Genomic DNA, 13,892 nt, shown 5'->3' on the forward strand with positions numbered 1-13,892 from the left:
GAACCTTTCTTGACTTACATTATGGATATGAGAGACCAATTGATTTTTGTTTTCTCAATCGACCCTGTTAAAATAAGGCATATATGACGCATGTGAAGGATCTTGCAGTACAATGTCCATGCATTTATAGTCATATATTATCTTTCCTGTGCATAGTTAAAACTAAATCTTTCTCCCTTATGTTTTCATAAAAATTCTCAAATCTTATAAAGTATATCTAAGCCACAGTGTTATAGAATTAATAAACTATGAGGATCAGAAGGTTAAAGTAAATTCTTTCAAAAGTTTATAATGACTTTTTGACCCAGCATGTTCATGCCTAACATGCTGTCAGTTAAATTGGCTTTCTAATTCGAATTACTATATTGAGTTAATTGAACATATTTCGTTGCTCACTGTGATTCACACCATAGGCTTCTTATAAAACATAATAACAAGGCAATTTCCCGTAAGTATAACCTGTATTTAGCATGTGACTAGAAAGAAAGCCCTTTGTCATCAGAGTATTTAGATGCATCCTTTTCTGTCTCTGTAGTCTTGCTTAATTATAATTAGCTGTTCCTTAAATTTAGATAGATAGACAAACTTATTTTTGTAAAGTTCATGGAAGAGGGTGGATTCATAGGATATCTCTTTGTTCTAGGGAAGAAATGAAGTCTGTCCAGGAAGCCCTGCAGAATCAGCTTAAAGAGACATCTGAGAAAGCTGAGAAACACCAGGCCACAGTGAGTGTATTTATGTTTCTCCTTTGTCTATTACCTTTGGGACAGAGAAGGCATTTCTTTCCTTTCTCACATCACTATGGAAAAATGCACCATAAAGAGTAAAGATGTAGTCACAATAACAGAAGCTTTAGTCATTTTAATCAGTATAATTCGTGGCCACAATTTGTTATAAAAACTGCTGATCAGTCATCAGTCCTACAAACTATTTGTAAGGCAAGACTCACAGATTAAGGGGCCAACTGACGCCAGGTCTTTCCAAGATGATGCCTTTTGACCTTCACACTTTGGCTTTTATCACTGATATTCAGAAGGGACAGGAAATTGGCTCCTGAAACAATGCTGGGATATAGATCTTAACTTCAATTCCCAGACTCACTTTTGTACCACTTACAAGAATAAAACTTCTATTTTGTATCTAGCACCTGAATCTAGTTTTACAAATATAATATATATAGTACCATAGGAAATACGTTTTGTTAGAGGTCAACAGATTTGAACATATTACTGAGAAGAAAGATTGCCATCCTTGGGTATGTCATACCCAAGGCCAACATGGGGAAGGCTAGAATTGGCTACTAGGTAGAACTGGACAGGAAATCCCACTCTGATTCCAGAGGCAACACAATGGTGAGACAGCTAAAGACGCTTATGATGGGTATAAAAGGAACTTTTCCACCTGTTTCAGTTGTTGTCTCAGAAGATTATTGCCTCCATCTGCTAACCTAGGCCTAGTCCTGGAAGCTTCTAGCCTCCATACAATCTAACCTAGGCCTAGAATGTTTTCAGAGCCTGAGAATTACTGCTTAAGAAGCTTGTTCTTTCTGAGTTCATAGCTGGCTGGTTCAACTCAGATATTCTGTGTCAGACTGCTCTCCCAGCTGATTTATTCAATCTGGCTTTTCTCTCAGCCCCTGAATTGCTCTGCTTGGCTGCAAATGAACTCCATCAATCTTTGCTAATCTTCTGGCTCCTTCTCACTCTCTGGATCATTCAGGCTTCACCTGAGTGTTCTCTTTCTATGCAACCTGTCTCTCATTACTGTCCCAGTAAAACAGCTTCTTCTCTCTGTCTGCATTGCCCTTTTCCTCCCTGTTCTCATGATAGTTGGGCATATCCTATGCTGTCAAATCTTCCTCTGATTTGCCATTTTTCTGCCACTCAGACATCACTTTCAAACATGGATGCCTCCTCCTACAAACTAACCTTATCATACTTTCATGGTTGGGGTTAAAGTCATGTACCATCACAGTCGGACCTAAATTTTTCTTTACTTGATACTTTCTCTATATCAGGCTGGCCTTGAATTCAGATCTGTTTGCCTCTGTCTCCTGGATTAAAGACTTGTTTGTATTCCAGCCAGATCACACAGATCTAGAAGGTCTTCAGATGTAGTCTCTTGACAGAGCAACCATGATCTGATTTCAAATTCCTCTATAGATGGATAATGTGAACAGCTGCAGTAGCCTTGAGACATAGGAGCTACCTCACAACATGAATATCTGCCCCTCAGGTCATGAGGGCAGGTCCAGGGTGGTTTGGAGTGGTACTGGAAAGTGTTATTCTTGAGCTGGTTGGTTGTTATTTGAAAGAATGGTCCTGAGAATGCATGACGTATTGTGGATACAGTGATGTAGGCAGAAGGATAGAGAAAGGCATTTTAAGCACACGATTGGGCTAGTCCAAATGAGGCTGATCCAGGCCATGGTTCTTGGAACAGACTCTGCAGCACCAATAAAATAAAGCCTCAGTGTTGGAAACCAGAGACAAGATTAGTGCTGGTATCCATTGTGGCCAATTACTGGAATCCACAGCTCTCTGAAGACTACAGTGAGCCTTTTCTTTGAAAAGCTTCTAACAACTTTGGTTAGCCTGTGGACTTTGCTTCTGTAACTTGGTTCAGTTTGTCAGTCAAGCCAGCTGACTCCTAAGGGCAGCCTTTCTCATAATGATGGTCTGCTATGCTGTATGCAGGATTGTTTCCTGTTAAGGATTTCTCATTAGCTCTTCCATCTGTCAAGATAATACATACTTGGACAGCATGAAAACAGTTGTTTTATGTTGGATGTTCTAATGCTTGGCTATCTCGACACCAAGTGTTTTATAAAAGAATGGACACTTTTTTTTAGCACATGCCTAGTCATCCTTTCCCTCAATACATGACCTAGACTATTAGATGGTTCTGTCTGCAATCTTGTCTCTAGAGGCTGGGACCAGACTTCATTTGAATTTATCTCAGGAAATTTAATCTGATTAAAGAGTGATGCCCTTGAGAACAAACCTTCTCCATTCACTATTTTCTCAGACACTTGTAATAAAGCCATATTGTTTTACTGATTCCTTCCTAAGAAGATATAGTTCACAGGAGGTAAATTTCTGGCTTGCCAGCAGGAAGAATATCCAAGGCACACACCCACAGTGATGCCCATACTTTACCCAGAGTTCGGAGGAAAACACTGTCACTCTGAAAGAGCACAGGCCAAAGAGAATATCCAATTGTAGAGCTGCCATAGATACAGAGCATGGTCCCCGTAACCAGCGTGCTCCGGTTGCCTTTCTCAAGAATTTGCTTGAAGTCTTAGCACTCTTATCCCCACTCTCCTAACATTTCTACTAATCTGGAACTTGTTTGCAAGGATTGGGTTAGCATGCTGTTCTGAGAATAATTCCTAGTAGACCATGTAGTCTCTAGTGTTGATCAAGATTCTGCCAGGTGGCTTATTTATCCAATTAAGACAGTGTACCACATTAAAATAATAAAGATTATATTAGCATTGCAATTATGTCTAGCATATACGTTACAGTAGACAGGAAAGTGATATTCTGCTATTCCCTCTCTGCTCACCATTTTAATTCCATATTCCTATAAGCTCATTCTGTCTTCTCAGGCTCTCTTATTGACTACTTGGGACACTTATAAAACCATTCATTGGGTAATTATGATTCTGTGCACACAGTACAAAGAAAAGTGGATAATGAATTGTAACTAACTTCAAAACTATAAGCTATCATTACTACTACTGCCTACTCAGTGAGATTCAAGTATCCACCCTTGGGCCCTCCTTGTCACTTACTTGTTAGTATGGATGCCGTCTCTCTGCCTTTTGATTACTTTGGTTAGGGGTTTGTCTATCTTGTTGATTTTCTCAAAGAACCAACTCTTAATTTTGTTGATTCTTTGTATTTTTCTCTTTGTTTCTAATTTATTGATTTATTGATTGAGTTTGATTATTCCCTGCTGTCTACTCCTCTTGGCTGTGTTTGCTGTTTTTTTTTTTGTTGTTGTTGTTGTTGTTGTTGTTCTAGAACTTTGAGCTGTTAAGTGGATATTATGAGATCTCATTATTTTCTCTATGAAAGCATCGTGGTGCAGGAAGTGCAGCACATGCTATGGGGTGCAGGTTCACGTAGCCTAGTCTTCATCATTAGGAAGTTCTCATGTTTCAACTCTAAGTAATTAAAACCATTTAGTTACACTACCCAGATACTATGTTTGGATTTCCAGCAGCTGCTTCTAAATACTGACAATGAGCTGTATGAGGTTGACTTGAGGTTCTGCTTCACAAAAATGGAGTCTTACAGCAGTTAGCTAGATCACCGATCTAACAGCGATCTCTGAGCATTTCTAACTTCATCCTCATTCATGATGGCAACACAATCCAGTTCTGGTAATGTAACAGACATGTGGTACCTTCAGACAGGCTCTTCCTGTTATTTACTATAACACTTAAATATTTTAGGTCCCATGTATTCCTATATTTGTATTTCCTTACCCATACACAGAAGTGTGTATGGACCTATGATGACATTTTAGAATGATCCTGTGTTGGGAAGCAATAGATTGCATTATAGCATAAAATATATGTCCTTTATGCATTTTATTTTTGGAATATTATAAAAAGTCTTATTCAGTGTAAACTGTGAAAAAAATCAGTTTAAGTTGCTAGACTTAAGATAGTGGAATGATGTGAAGAAGTACCATGTGATTTGCTTAATACTTGTATTGAAGTTAAAAATTGTGCACACTCATCCCCCAATATGATGTCAAAAGTCAGAAAATATATGAGCTACTAAAAGAGCAGCTCACAGAATAAAGTAATGATTCCGAGTGACCAACTTCAAAGACAGCCTTTCCTGAGATGACTGACTCTAGGTGCAAAAAGGAAAGGACTCCTTTTGGCTGTCTTTGATCTTCCCTGCAAAGAGATAGGAAGGAGATGAAAGGAAGGCGATGGGGATAACAGCAAGTATAATTCAGTAGCTTTCTGTTCAGATATCAGCTTCCCAGACGAGGAACGCCTTATGCAAGTGGATTTTCATGAGAAATGACAATGTGAGATGTCCTGGGACAGGGGAGTGGTCATGAGCAGTGGTAAGAACACGATATGTGTCATGCACACTCATATAACAACAGAACTCGAAATGGACTAATAAGTACAAGGAGAAAAGCAAGTAAGTGTCCAAGCTCACCAAAATTCTAATGTATTAGAAACCACAGGAACTTAAAACAGTGTAAAAATATTAACACATGATCTTAAATTGGGACAAAATTTAATTAAAGAAATTTGTACATAAAAATGTTAAATTTAAAAATTACAAATGTTACTCTTTATAAACAGCAAATTAAAAAACGAATACAAAATAACATTTAAGGAAGATAATTGGCAAAATGAGAATGTTTTCTAAACAGAATACTTTAAAAACAAAGACATAACTAGCAATAGTTTTGTAAACCCAGGAAAATCAACCTGCCCTAAGCGGTACAACTTCAAACATGCAGCATCAAAGCCCATCAACCTGTAAATAATAGCAATGCAGAGCAAATGAGCAAATAGTGTAAAAATACAATCAGCAATGTAAACTAATACAAATATGTAAGAAAGCTCCAATAACTTTTCTGAACAGATAAAAAATACGTTATATATTACAGGGATAAAATACGTATTGAGACATAAGTGATTATATATATATTCAAGAACACTAATACTATATTGAAAGTTTTTCTGATTTATTATAACAATATAATTAATCTATAATGTATAAATGGTTCCTTAATTTTGAAAAATATAGACCATATTTCTCAGTATCATTAATATTAATGAGAAATACAAATACAAATGATAGTCAATTATAATCACATAATTAATTTATAATATATAAACACTTCCTTAATTTTGAAAAATACAGACCATATTTCTCAGTATCATTAATATTAATGAGAAACACAAATACAAATAATAGCTTCAAGAAAAGCACTTACTAGTAAAGCGATTTCTGTAAATATGTTTTAAAAAGAACTAATACCAATTCATTTAGATTATTCTAAAATAAAATAAATGTATAAAATAAGTAATGACAATGGAACTCAAGGGTGGGTCAAATATTCACATTAATAACTAAAACACCCTATGTCAACATCATGAAGAACAGATGCGTGACCAACAGATGCACAAGAGGCACCTGATAAACTGCAAAGCCATTTCATGAGGAAATCCAAACAAATTAAGAAAAAGAGGACCATATCTTAACATAAAGACTGCTTACAGAATCTAAAAGGCAATATTATCCTTAATATGGAAAGGTTAAAAGCTTTCTGACACTTGGATCAGTAAAAGAATGCTCATTTTCATAACACTTACTAAACATGGTACAGGAAGTCCTCATCAAAGCAATCAGGCAAAAGGAAGAAAAAAATTCCAAATTGGAAAAGTAAAATTCAGATAATTCTTTTTGCAGCTGTCGTGATCAAAAATAAAAAAAAAAAAAAAAAAATCTTTACCAGAAAGCCCTTCTAATGGCACAAAACTCACATCCTGATAACAATGTCCCTGATAATGAATTAGCCAACATGTGTGCCAACTTAGTAATGCTTTACAATAGCTACAAACGTACAGGAATATATATATATATATATATATATATATATATATATATATATATATATATATATATGGAGTAGAATAAAGACAATAAAAACATGTTTGTTCATACCACAAAGATATCTGTGTATTTTTGCTGGAAATGTAAATCAGTTCATACATATGCCTTGTGGAGGTTCCTTATAAAAATAGTGCTGGGCATGGTGGCGCACGTCTTTAATCCCAGCACTCGGGAGGCAGAGGCAGGAGGATCGCTATGAGTTTGAGGCCAGCCTGGTCTACAAAGTGAGTCCAGGACAGCCAAGGCTACAAAAATAGTATATATGATCCATCAATCCTAATACTGGGAATGGATACTAGTTACTATTCTCATTGACATTTCAACCTGTCTGATAAAGCCACTTTAAGGAAAGAAGGACACTTCAATTAGCAGTTGGTGGAATTATTCCCTTATTGCACTTAGAGGTAACAGATTTGGTAATAGGATCATGGCGAATCGGGTCACATTATATCCACACTCAGGAAGCACAGGGAGATTATTGCTAGTTCTCAGCTTCTCAGATTGGTTTCTTTTTATCTTCATTGAAAATAGATTTATTAATATAGTATATTCTGACTGTGGTTTTCCCTCCCCAACTCCACCTAGATCCCTCCCTCGTTCTCACCCTCCTAAACCTACACCCCCTCTTTCTCTCATTTGGATATAAAAAAGGCATCCAAAAAATGATAAAAATAAAATTAGATCAGATAAAATAAACAACCAAAAGAAAAAGTACCACAGATAAAGCTCAATAAACATATAGATGCAGAGACACACACATTTATACATGCAGAAATCTCACAAAAACACAAAACCTAAAAGAATAGTATATACACAAAGAGCCTGTAAGGTTACAAATGAAGCATTTTGAGACAGAGAACATCCGGAAATGCCGTCGAGTGCATTTTTGTTCGGCTATCTAAGCCCTGGCCTTAAGAGTGGTTTGTAATCCATTATCCATTCTTCTACTGATAATAGCTGGTGAGGAGACATAAACCAATGAGGAGGAGCGACAGCAGCAGCTTGTATCCTAGAGCCAATGGGACCCTGGGTGGGGTTTATAAAGGGGCTTCATCTTGCTGGAATAAATGTGTTTGCTTTACCTCTAAAAAAAAAAAAAAAAAAAAAAAAAAAAAAAAAAAAAGAGTGGTTTGTATACTGTAAGACTCCACTGTGATTGGTTATCAACTGGAGATAGCTTATGGATTAAGCATATGGGTTTATGTCCACTTTCCCTCCCAGCACTGGGACCCCATCAGCCCTGTGCAGGCCCTGTGGATGCCGCTATTGTCTCTGAGTTTATATTTGCATAGGTCCTTTTGTCATTAGGAGGCACTTCCTTGGTCTTCTCCAACCTTACAGTCTTTCTGCCTCCTCCACAGGTTTCCCTGAACCCTTAATTGCTTGGGGATGAGGGGCAAATAATGAAGACATCCCATTTAGGGATGGTCTCTCACTCTCTATACCTTGTCCAGAAGTGGGTCTCTGTATTTGTTTGCATCTACTGCAGAGAGAAGTTTCTCTGATGCTGACTGAGGAAGACACCGATCTGAGTACAGCAGAATGCTACTAGAAGTCATCTTATAGCTATGTTCCTTTAGCAGAAGAGTCAAATTTTATTTCCCCCTAAGGTCCCTGGCCTATCTAGTCTTAGGTTCTTGTTCACCTGAGTGGTGTTGGGCATAGATTCCATCTCATGAACTGAGCTTTAAATCCAATCAGATAGTGGTTGGTTAGTTCTGAAGGCTTTGTGCCACAATTTCACTAGCAAAATCTTGCAGGGAGGCAGGTCATCATTGTAGTTCTAAGGGTTTGTGACTTGGTTGGTATTTTTCCTTCTTTGGTAGCATGCAGAGTGACTTCCAGTGGCCTGAGCTATGTCAGTAGGGGTGCAGGCTTTATGTAGGCACCAGCTCAACTTCTCCATGTTTAATGATTTCTGTGTGCTGTCTTCAGCAAGAGGCCGAACCATCAGTTTGTGGAGGACAACCAGCGGCCTTGGCAACAGCCTTGGTTGTTTGCGATTTCTTATGAAGCCCCTTTGACCAAGAACTCCTGAAACTGGAGGCTTCGTTTAGTGATGAGAGACATTCGGTTGAAGTGCCGCCTCCTGCGTTATTTGGTGATTCCATTTAGATCACCTTCATGTATATTTTAGGAAGCTTCTGCTGTGTTAAGTTTCTACATGACCTTTAAAATGGTCCTGAGGTTTCTCTGTCTCTCCTCATATTCCACACCTCATCCACCTCCCTCCTCTTCCTTCCTGTTTCATCTTTCTATTCCAGGAACACCAACACACGCACACATGCACACACACATGCACACACGCACACACGCACGCACACACACACACATGCACACACACACACACACACACACACACACATACACGTAAAAATCTATTCTAAATCCCCATCCTATGTCTACCCAACACCCCAACACACCAATTTTTAACTCTATATCTACCCTTTGTGGTTATATGAACTGTAGCCTGCTTATAGAAGACTTCAGAGCTAACATCCACATATAAGTGAATACATATCATTGTCATTTGGGATCTGGGTTGCCTCACTTGGGATGATTTTTTTTCTCCAACTCCGTCCATTTACCTGAGAATTTTGTGATTTTATTTTTTAACAGCTAAGTTATAGTCTACTGTATAAAAATACTATGCTTTCTTTACCCATTCTTCCGTTGATGAACATCTACGCCATTTCCAATTTCTAACTCTTTTTTTTTTTAATTTTTATTTTTTTAATTAATTTATTCTTGTTACATCTCAATGTTTATCCCATCCCTTGTATCCTCCCATTCCTCCCCCCCATTTTCCCATTATTCCCCTCCCCTATGACTGTTCCTGAGGGGGATTACGTCCCCCTATATATTCTCATAGGGTATCAAGTCTCTTCTTGGCTACTTGCTGTCCTTCCTCTGAGTGCCACCAGGTCTCCCCCTCCAGGGGACATGGTCAAATGTGAGGCACCAGAGTACGTGAGAAAGTCGTATCACACTCTCCACTCAACTGTGGAGAATATTCTGACCATTGGCTAGATCTGGGAAGGGGTTTAAAGTTTACCTCCTGTATTGTCCTTGGCTGGTGCCTTAGTTTGAGCAGGACCCCTGGGCCCAAATCTGCCTATCATATTGTTCTACTTGTAGATTTCTAGGACCCTCTGGATCCTTTTATTTTGCTGTTCTCCCATGCGTCTCTCATTTAGAGTCCCAATAGGATGCCTTCCCCTCTGTCCCAGTTTCCTGGTAAGTGAAGGCTTTCGTGGGACATGCCCCTTGGGCTAGTATGCAGATATAAGTGAGTATATACCATTTGATTCTTTCTGCTTCTGGGTTAACTCACTCATTATGATCATTTCTAGCTCAATCCATTTATCCACAAATTTCGGGAATTCCTTGTTTTTAATAGCTGAGTAGTATTCCATAGTGTATATGTACCACAGTTTCTTTATCCACTATTCTACTGAGGGACACTTAGGCTGTTCCATGTTCTGGCTATTATGAATAAGGCTGCTATGAACATGGTTGAGCAAATTTTCTTGTGTGCTGGAGCATCTTCTGGGTATATTCCAAGGAGTGGAATAGCTGGGTCTTGAGGAAGCCCTAGTCCCATTTTTCTGAGATAGCACCAGATAGATTTCCAAAGTGGCTGTACTAGTTTGCATTCTCACCAGCAATGAAGGAGTGTTCCTCTCTCCCCACTTCCTCGCCAGCATGTGGTGTCGCTTGAGTTTATGATCTTAGCCATTCTGATGGGTGTAAGATGGAATCTCAGAGTTGTTTTGATTTGCATTTCCCTGATGACTAAGGAGGTTGAGCATTTCTTTAAGTGTTTCTCAGCCATTTGATACTCCTCTGTTGAGAATTCTCTGTTTAGTTCCAAGCCCCATTTCTCAATTGGGTTATTCGGTTTGGTGGTGTTTAATTTCTTGAGTTCTTTATATATTTTGGATATTAGACCTTTGTCAGATGTAGGGTTGGTGAAGATTTTTTCCCAGTCTGTAGGCTGTCGCTTTGTTCTCTTGACAGTGTCTCCTGCCTTACAGAAGCTTCTCAGCCTCATGAGGTCCCATTTATTAATGGTTGACATTAAGGCCTGGGCCGTTGGTGTTCTGTTCAGGAAGTTGTCTCCTGTGCCAATATGTTCCAGGCTCTTTCCCACTTTTTCCTCTAAGTGGCTTAGTGTCTCTGGTTTTATGTTGAGGTCTTTAATCCACTTGGATTTGAGTTTTGTGCAAGGTGACAAATATGGGTCCAGTTGCATTTTTTTACACATAGACCTCCAGTTAGACCAGCACCATTTGTTGAAGATGCTATCCTTTTTCCATTGAATGGATTTGGCTTCTTTGTCAAAAATCAAGTGACCATATGTGTGTGGATTCATATCTGGGTCTTCGATTCGATTCCACTGATCAACCAGCCTGTTGCTGTGCCAGTACCATGCTGTTTTAATTACTATTGCTTTATAGTACAGTTGAGATCAGGTATGGAGATTCCTCCGGAGCATCTTTTATTGTACAAGATTGTTTTAGCTATTCTGGGTTTTTTGTTTTTCCATATGAAGTTCAGAATTGAACTTTCAATGTCTTTAAAAAATTGTGTAGTTATTTTGATAGGGATTGCATTGAATCTGTAGATTGCTTTTGGTAGGATGGCCATTTTTACTATGTTAATTCTCCCGATCCATGAGCAAGGAAGATCACGCCATCTTCTCAGGTCATCTTCAATCTCTTTCTTCAGAGTTTTGAAATTTTTTCATACAAGTCCTTCACTTGCTTAGTTAGGGTAACTCCTAGATATTTTATATTGCTTGTGGCTAATGTGAAGGGTGTGGTTTTCCTAATTTCTTCCTCTGCAAGCTTGTCATTTGTGTATAGGAAGGCTACAGACTTTTTTGAGTTAATTTTGTATCCAGCCAATTTGCTGAAGGTGTTTATCAGCTTTAGGAGTTCTCTGGTGGAGTTTTGAGGGTCACTTATGTACACTATCATATCATCTGCAAAGAGGGATAATTTGACTTCCTCCTTTCCCATTTGGATACCCTTGATCTCCTTTTGTTGTCTTATTGCTCTGGCTAGAACTTCGAGTACTATATTGAAGAGATATGGAGAGAGTGGGCAGCCTTGCCTTGTTCCCGATTTGAGAGGAATTTCCTTGAGTATCTCACCATTTACTTTGATTTTGGCTATTGGCTTGCTGTATATAGCCTTTATTATGTTGAGGAAAGTGCCTTGTATCCCCGATCTCTCTAAACTTTAAACATGAATGGGTGTTGAATTTTATCAAATGCTTTCTCTGCATCCAAGGAGATGATCATGTGGTTTTTTATTTTCAGTTTGTTTATATGGTGGATTACATTGATGGATTTCCGTATATTAAACCATCCCTGCATGCCTGGAATGAAGCCTACTTGGTCATGATGAATGATATCTTTGATGTGCTCCTGTATTCGTTTTGCAAGTATTTTATTTAGTATTTTTGCATCTATGTTCATAAGAGAAATTGGTCTGAAATTCTCTTTCTTTGTTGAGTCTTTGTGAGGTTTAGGTATCAATGAGACTATGGCCTCATAGAATGAATTTGGTAATTTTCCATCCATTTCTATCTTTGGAGTAGCTTGAAGAGTATCGGTATTAGCTCGCCCTTAAAGGTCTGGTAGAATTCTGCACTGAAACCATCTGGCCCTGGGCTTTTTTTGGTTGGGAGACCATCGATGATTGCTTCTATTTCTGTAGGGGAAATGGGACTATTTAACTTGTTTATCTGTTCTTCATTCAACTTTGGCAAGTGAACTTGATCAAGAAAATCGTCCATTTCCCTTAGATTTTCAAATTTTGTGGCGTATATGCCTTCAAAGTAGGATCTTATGATTCTTTGAATTTCTTCAGTGTCTGTTGTTATGTCTCCCTTTTCATTTCTGATTTTGTTGATTTCAATACTGTCTCTCTGCCTTTTAGTTAGTTTGGCTAATGGTCTGTCTATCTTGTTGATTTTCTCAAAGAACCAGCTTTTGGTTTTGTTGATTCTTTGGACTGTTTTCTTAGTTTCTAATTTGTTAATTTCAGCCCTGAGTTTGATTATTTCCAGGCGTCTACTCCTCTTGGGTGTTTCTGCTTCTTTTTTTTCTAGGGCTTCCAGTTGTGTTGTTAAGATGCTTATGTGCTATGTTTCCAATTTCTTTTTAAAGGCATTTAGTGCTATGAATTTTCCTCTTAGCACTGCTTTCAATGTATCCCACAAATTTGGGTATGTTGTTTCTTCATTTTCATTGAATTTCAGAAACTCCTTGATTTCTTTATTTCTTCCCTGACCCAGGTGTCATTTAGCAGAGAGTTGTTTAGTTTCCACGTACGTGTAGGCTTTTTGTTATTTCTGTTGTTGTTGAATTGCAGCCTAAGAGCATGGTGATCTGATAGGATACAAGGTATTATTTCAATCCTCTTGTATCTGTTGAGGCTTGCTTTGTGACCTACGATGTGATCAATTTTGGAGAAGGTTCCATGGGGTGCAGAGAAGAAGGTGTATTCTTTCTTGTTTGGGTGAAAGGTTCCAATTTCTAACTCTTATGAGTAGAGCAGCAATAAGCGTAGTTGAGCCTCTGTAGTAGGATCTAGAGTCCTTAGGATATATTCCCAAGAGTGGTATGTCTTGTCTTTGAGGTAGGTTGATTCTGATCTTCCTGAGGAACCTCTACACTGATGTCCATAATGACTGTGCAGTTTGCAATCTTGCCAGCGTTGTGCATCCCTGATTCCAAATCCTTGCCATCATTAGCTGTCATTTGTTTTACTGATCTTGGCCATTCTGACTGGTGTAAGGTAAAATCTAAAAATAATTTTGATTTACATTTCCTTGATGACTAAGGAACTTAGTGTTCTTTAAATACTTCTCTAGAAACCTACAAGTAGAACATTATGATAGGCAGATTTGGGCCCAGGGGTCCCGCTCAAACTAAGGCACCAGCCAAGGACAATACAGGCTGTAAACTTTAAACCCCTACCCAGATCTAGCCAATGGTCAGAACATTCTCCACAGTTGAGTGGAGAATGGGATATGACTTTCTCACGTACTCTGGTGCCTCACATTTGACCATGTCCCCTGGAGGGGAAGACCTGGTGGCACTCAGAGGAAGGACAGCAGGTTGCCAAGAAGAGACTTGATACCCTATGAGCATATACAGGGGGAGGTAATCCCCCTCAGGAACAGTCATAGGGGAGGAGAATAATGGGAAAATGGGAG

The 13,892-nt window shown here is 38.5% G+C and overlaps 1 protein-coding gene across 8 annotated transcripts in view; it reads left to right on the forward strand.

The window, feature by feature from the left end:
• Luzp2 (leucine zipper protein 2) overlaps window positions 1-13,892 on the forward strand; it is a 463,171-nt gene that overhangs the window by 277,881 nt on the left and 171,398 nt on the right. For 6 of the 8 annotated variants that reach the window (XM_051148627.1, XM_051148626.1, XM_051148632.1 and 3 more), the window contains exon 4: window positions 644-725. The exons of the other annotated variants lie outside the window; for them this stretch is intronic. In XM_051148627.1, coding sequence (XP_051004584.1) covers window positions 644-725 — 82 coding nt within the window. The remainder of the gene's footprint in view (window positions 1-643; window positions 726-13,892) is intronic. 8 annotated transcript variants of the gene reach the window in all.

The sequence above is a fragment of the Acomys russatus genome, chromosome 7, assembly GCF_903995435.1.
Source record: "Acomys russatus chromosome 7, mAcoRus1.1, whole genome shotgun sequence".
Lineage (NCBI taxonomy): Eukaryota > Metazoa > Chordata > Mammalia > Rodentia > Muridae > Acomys > Acomys russatus.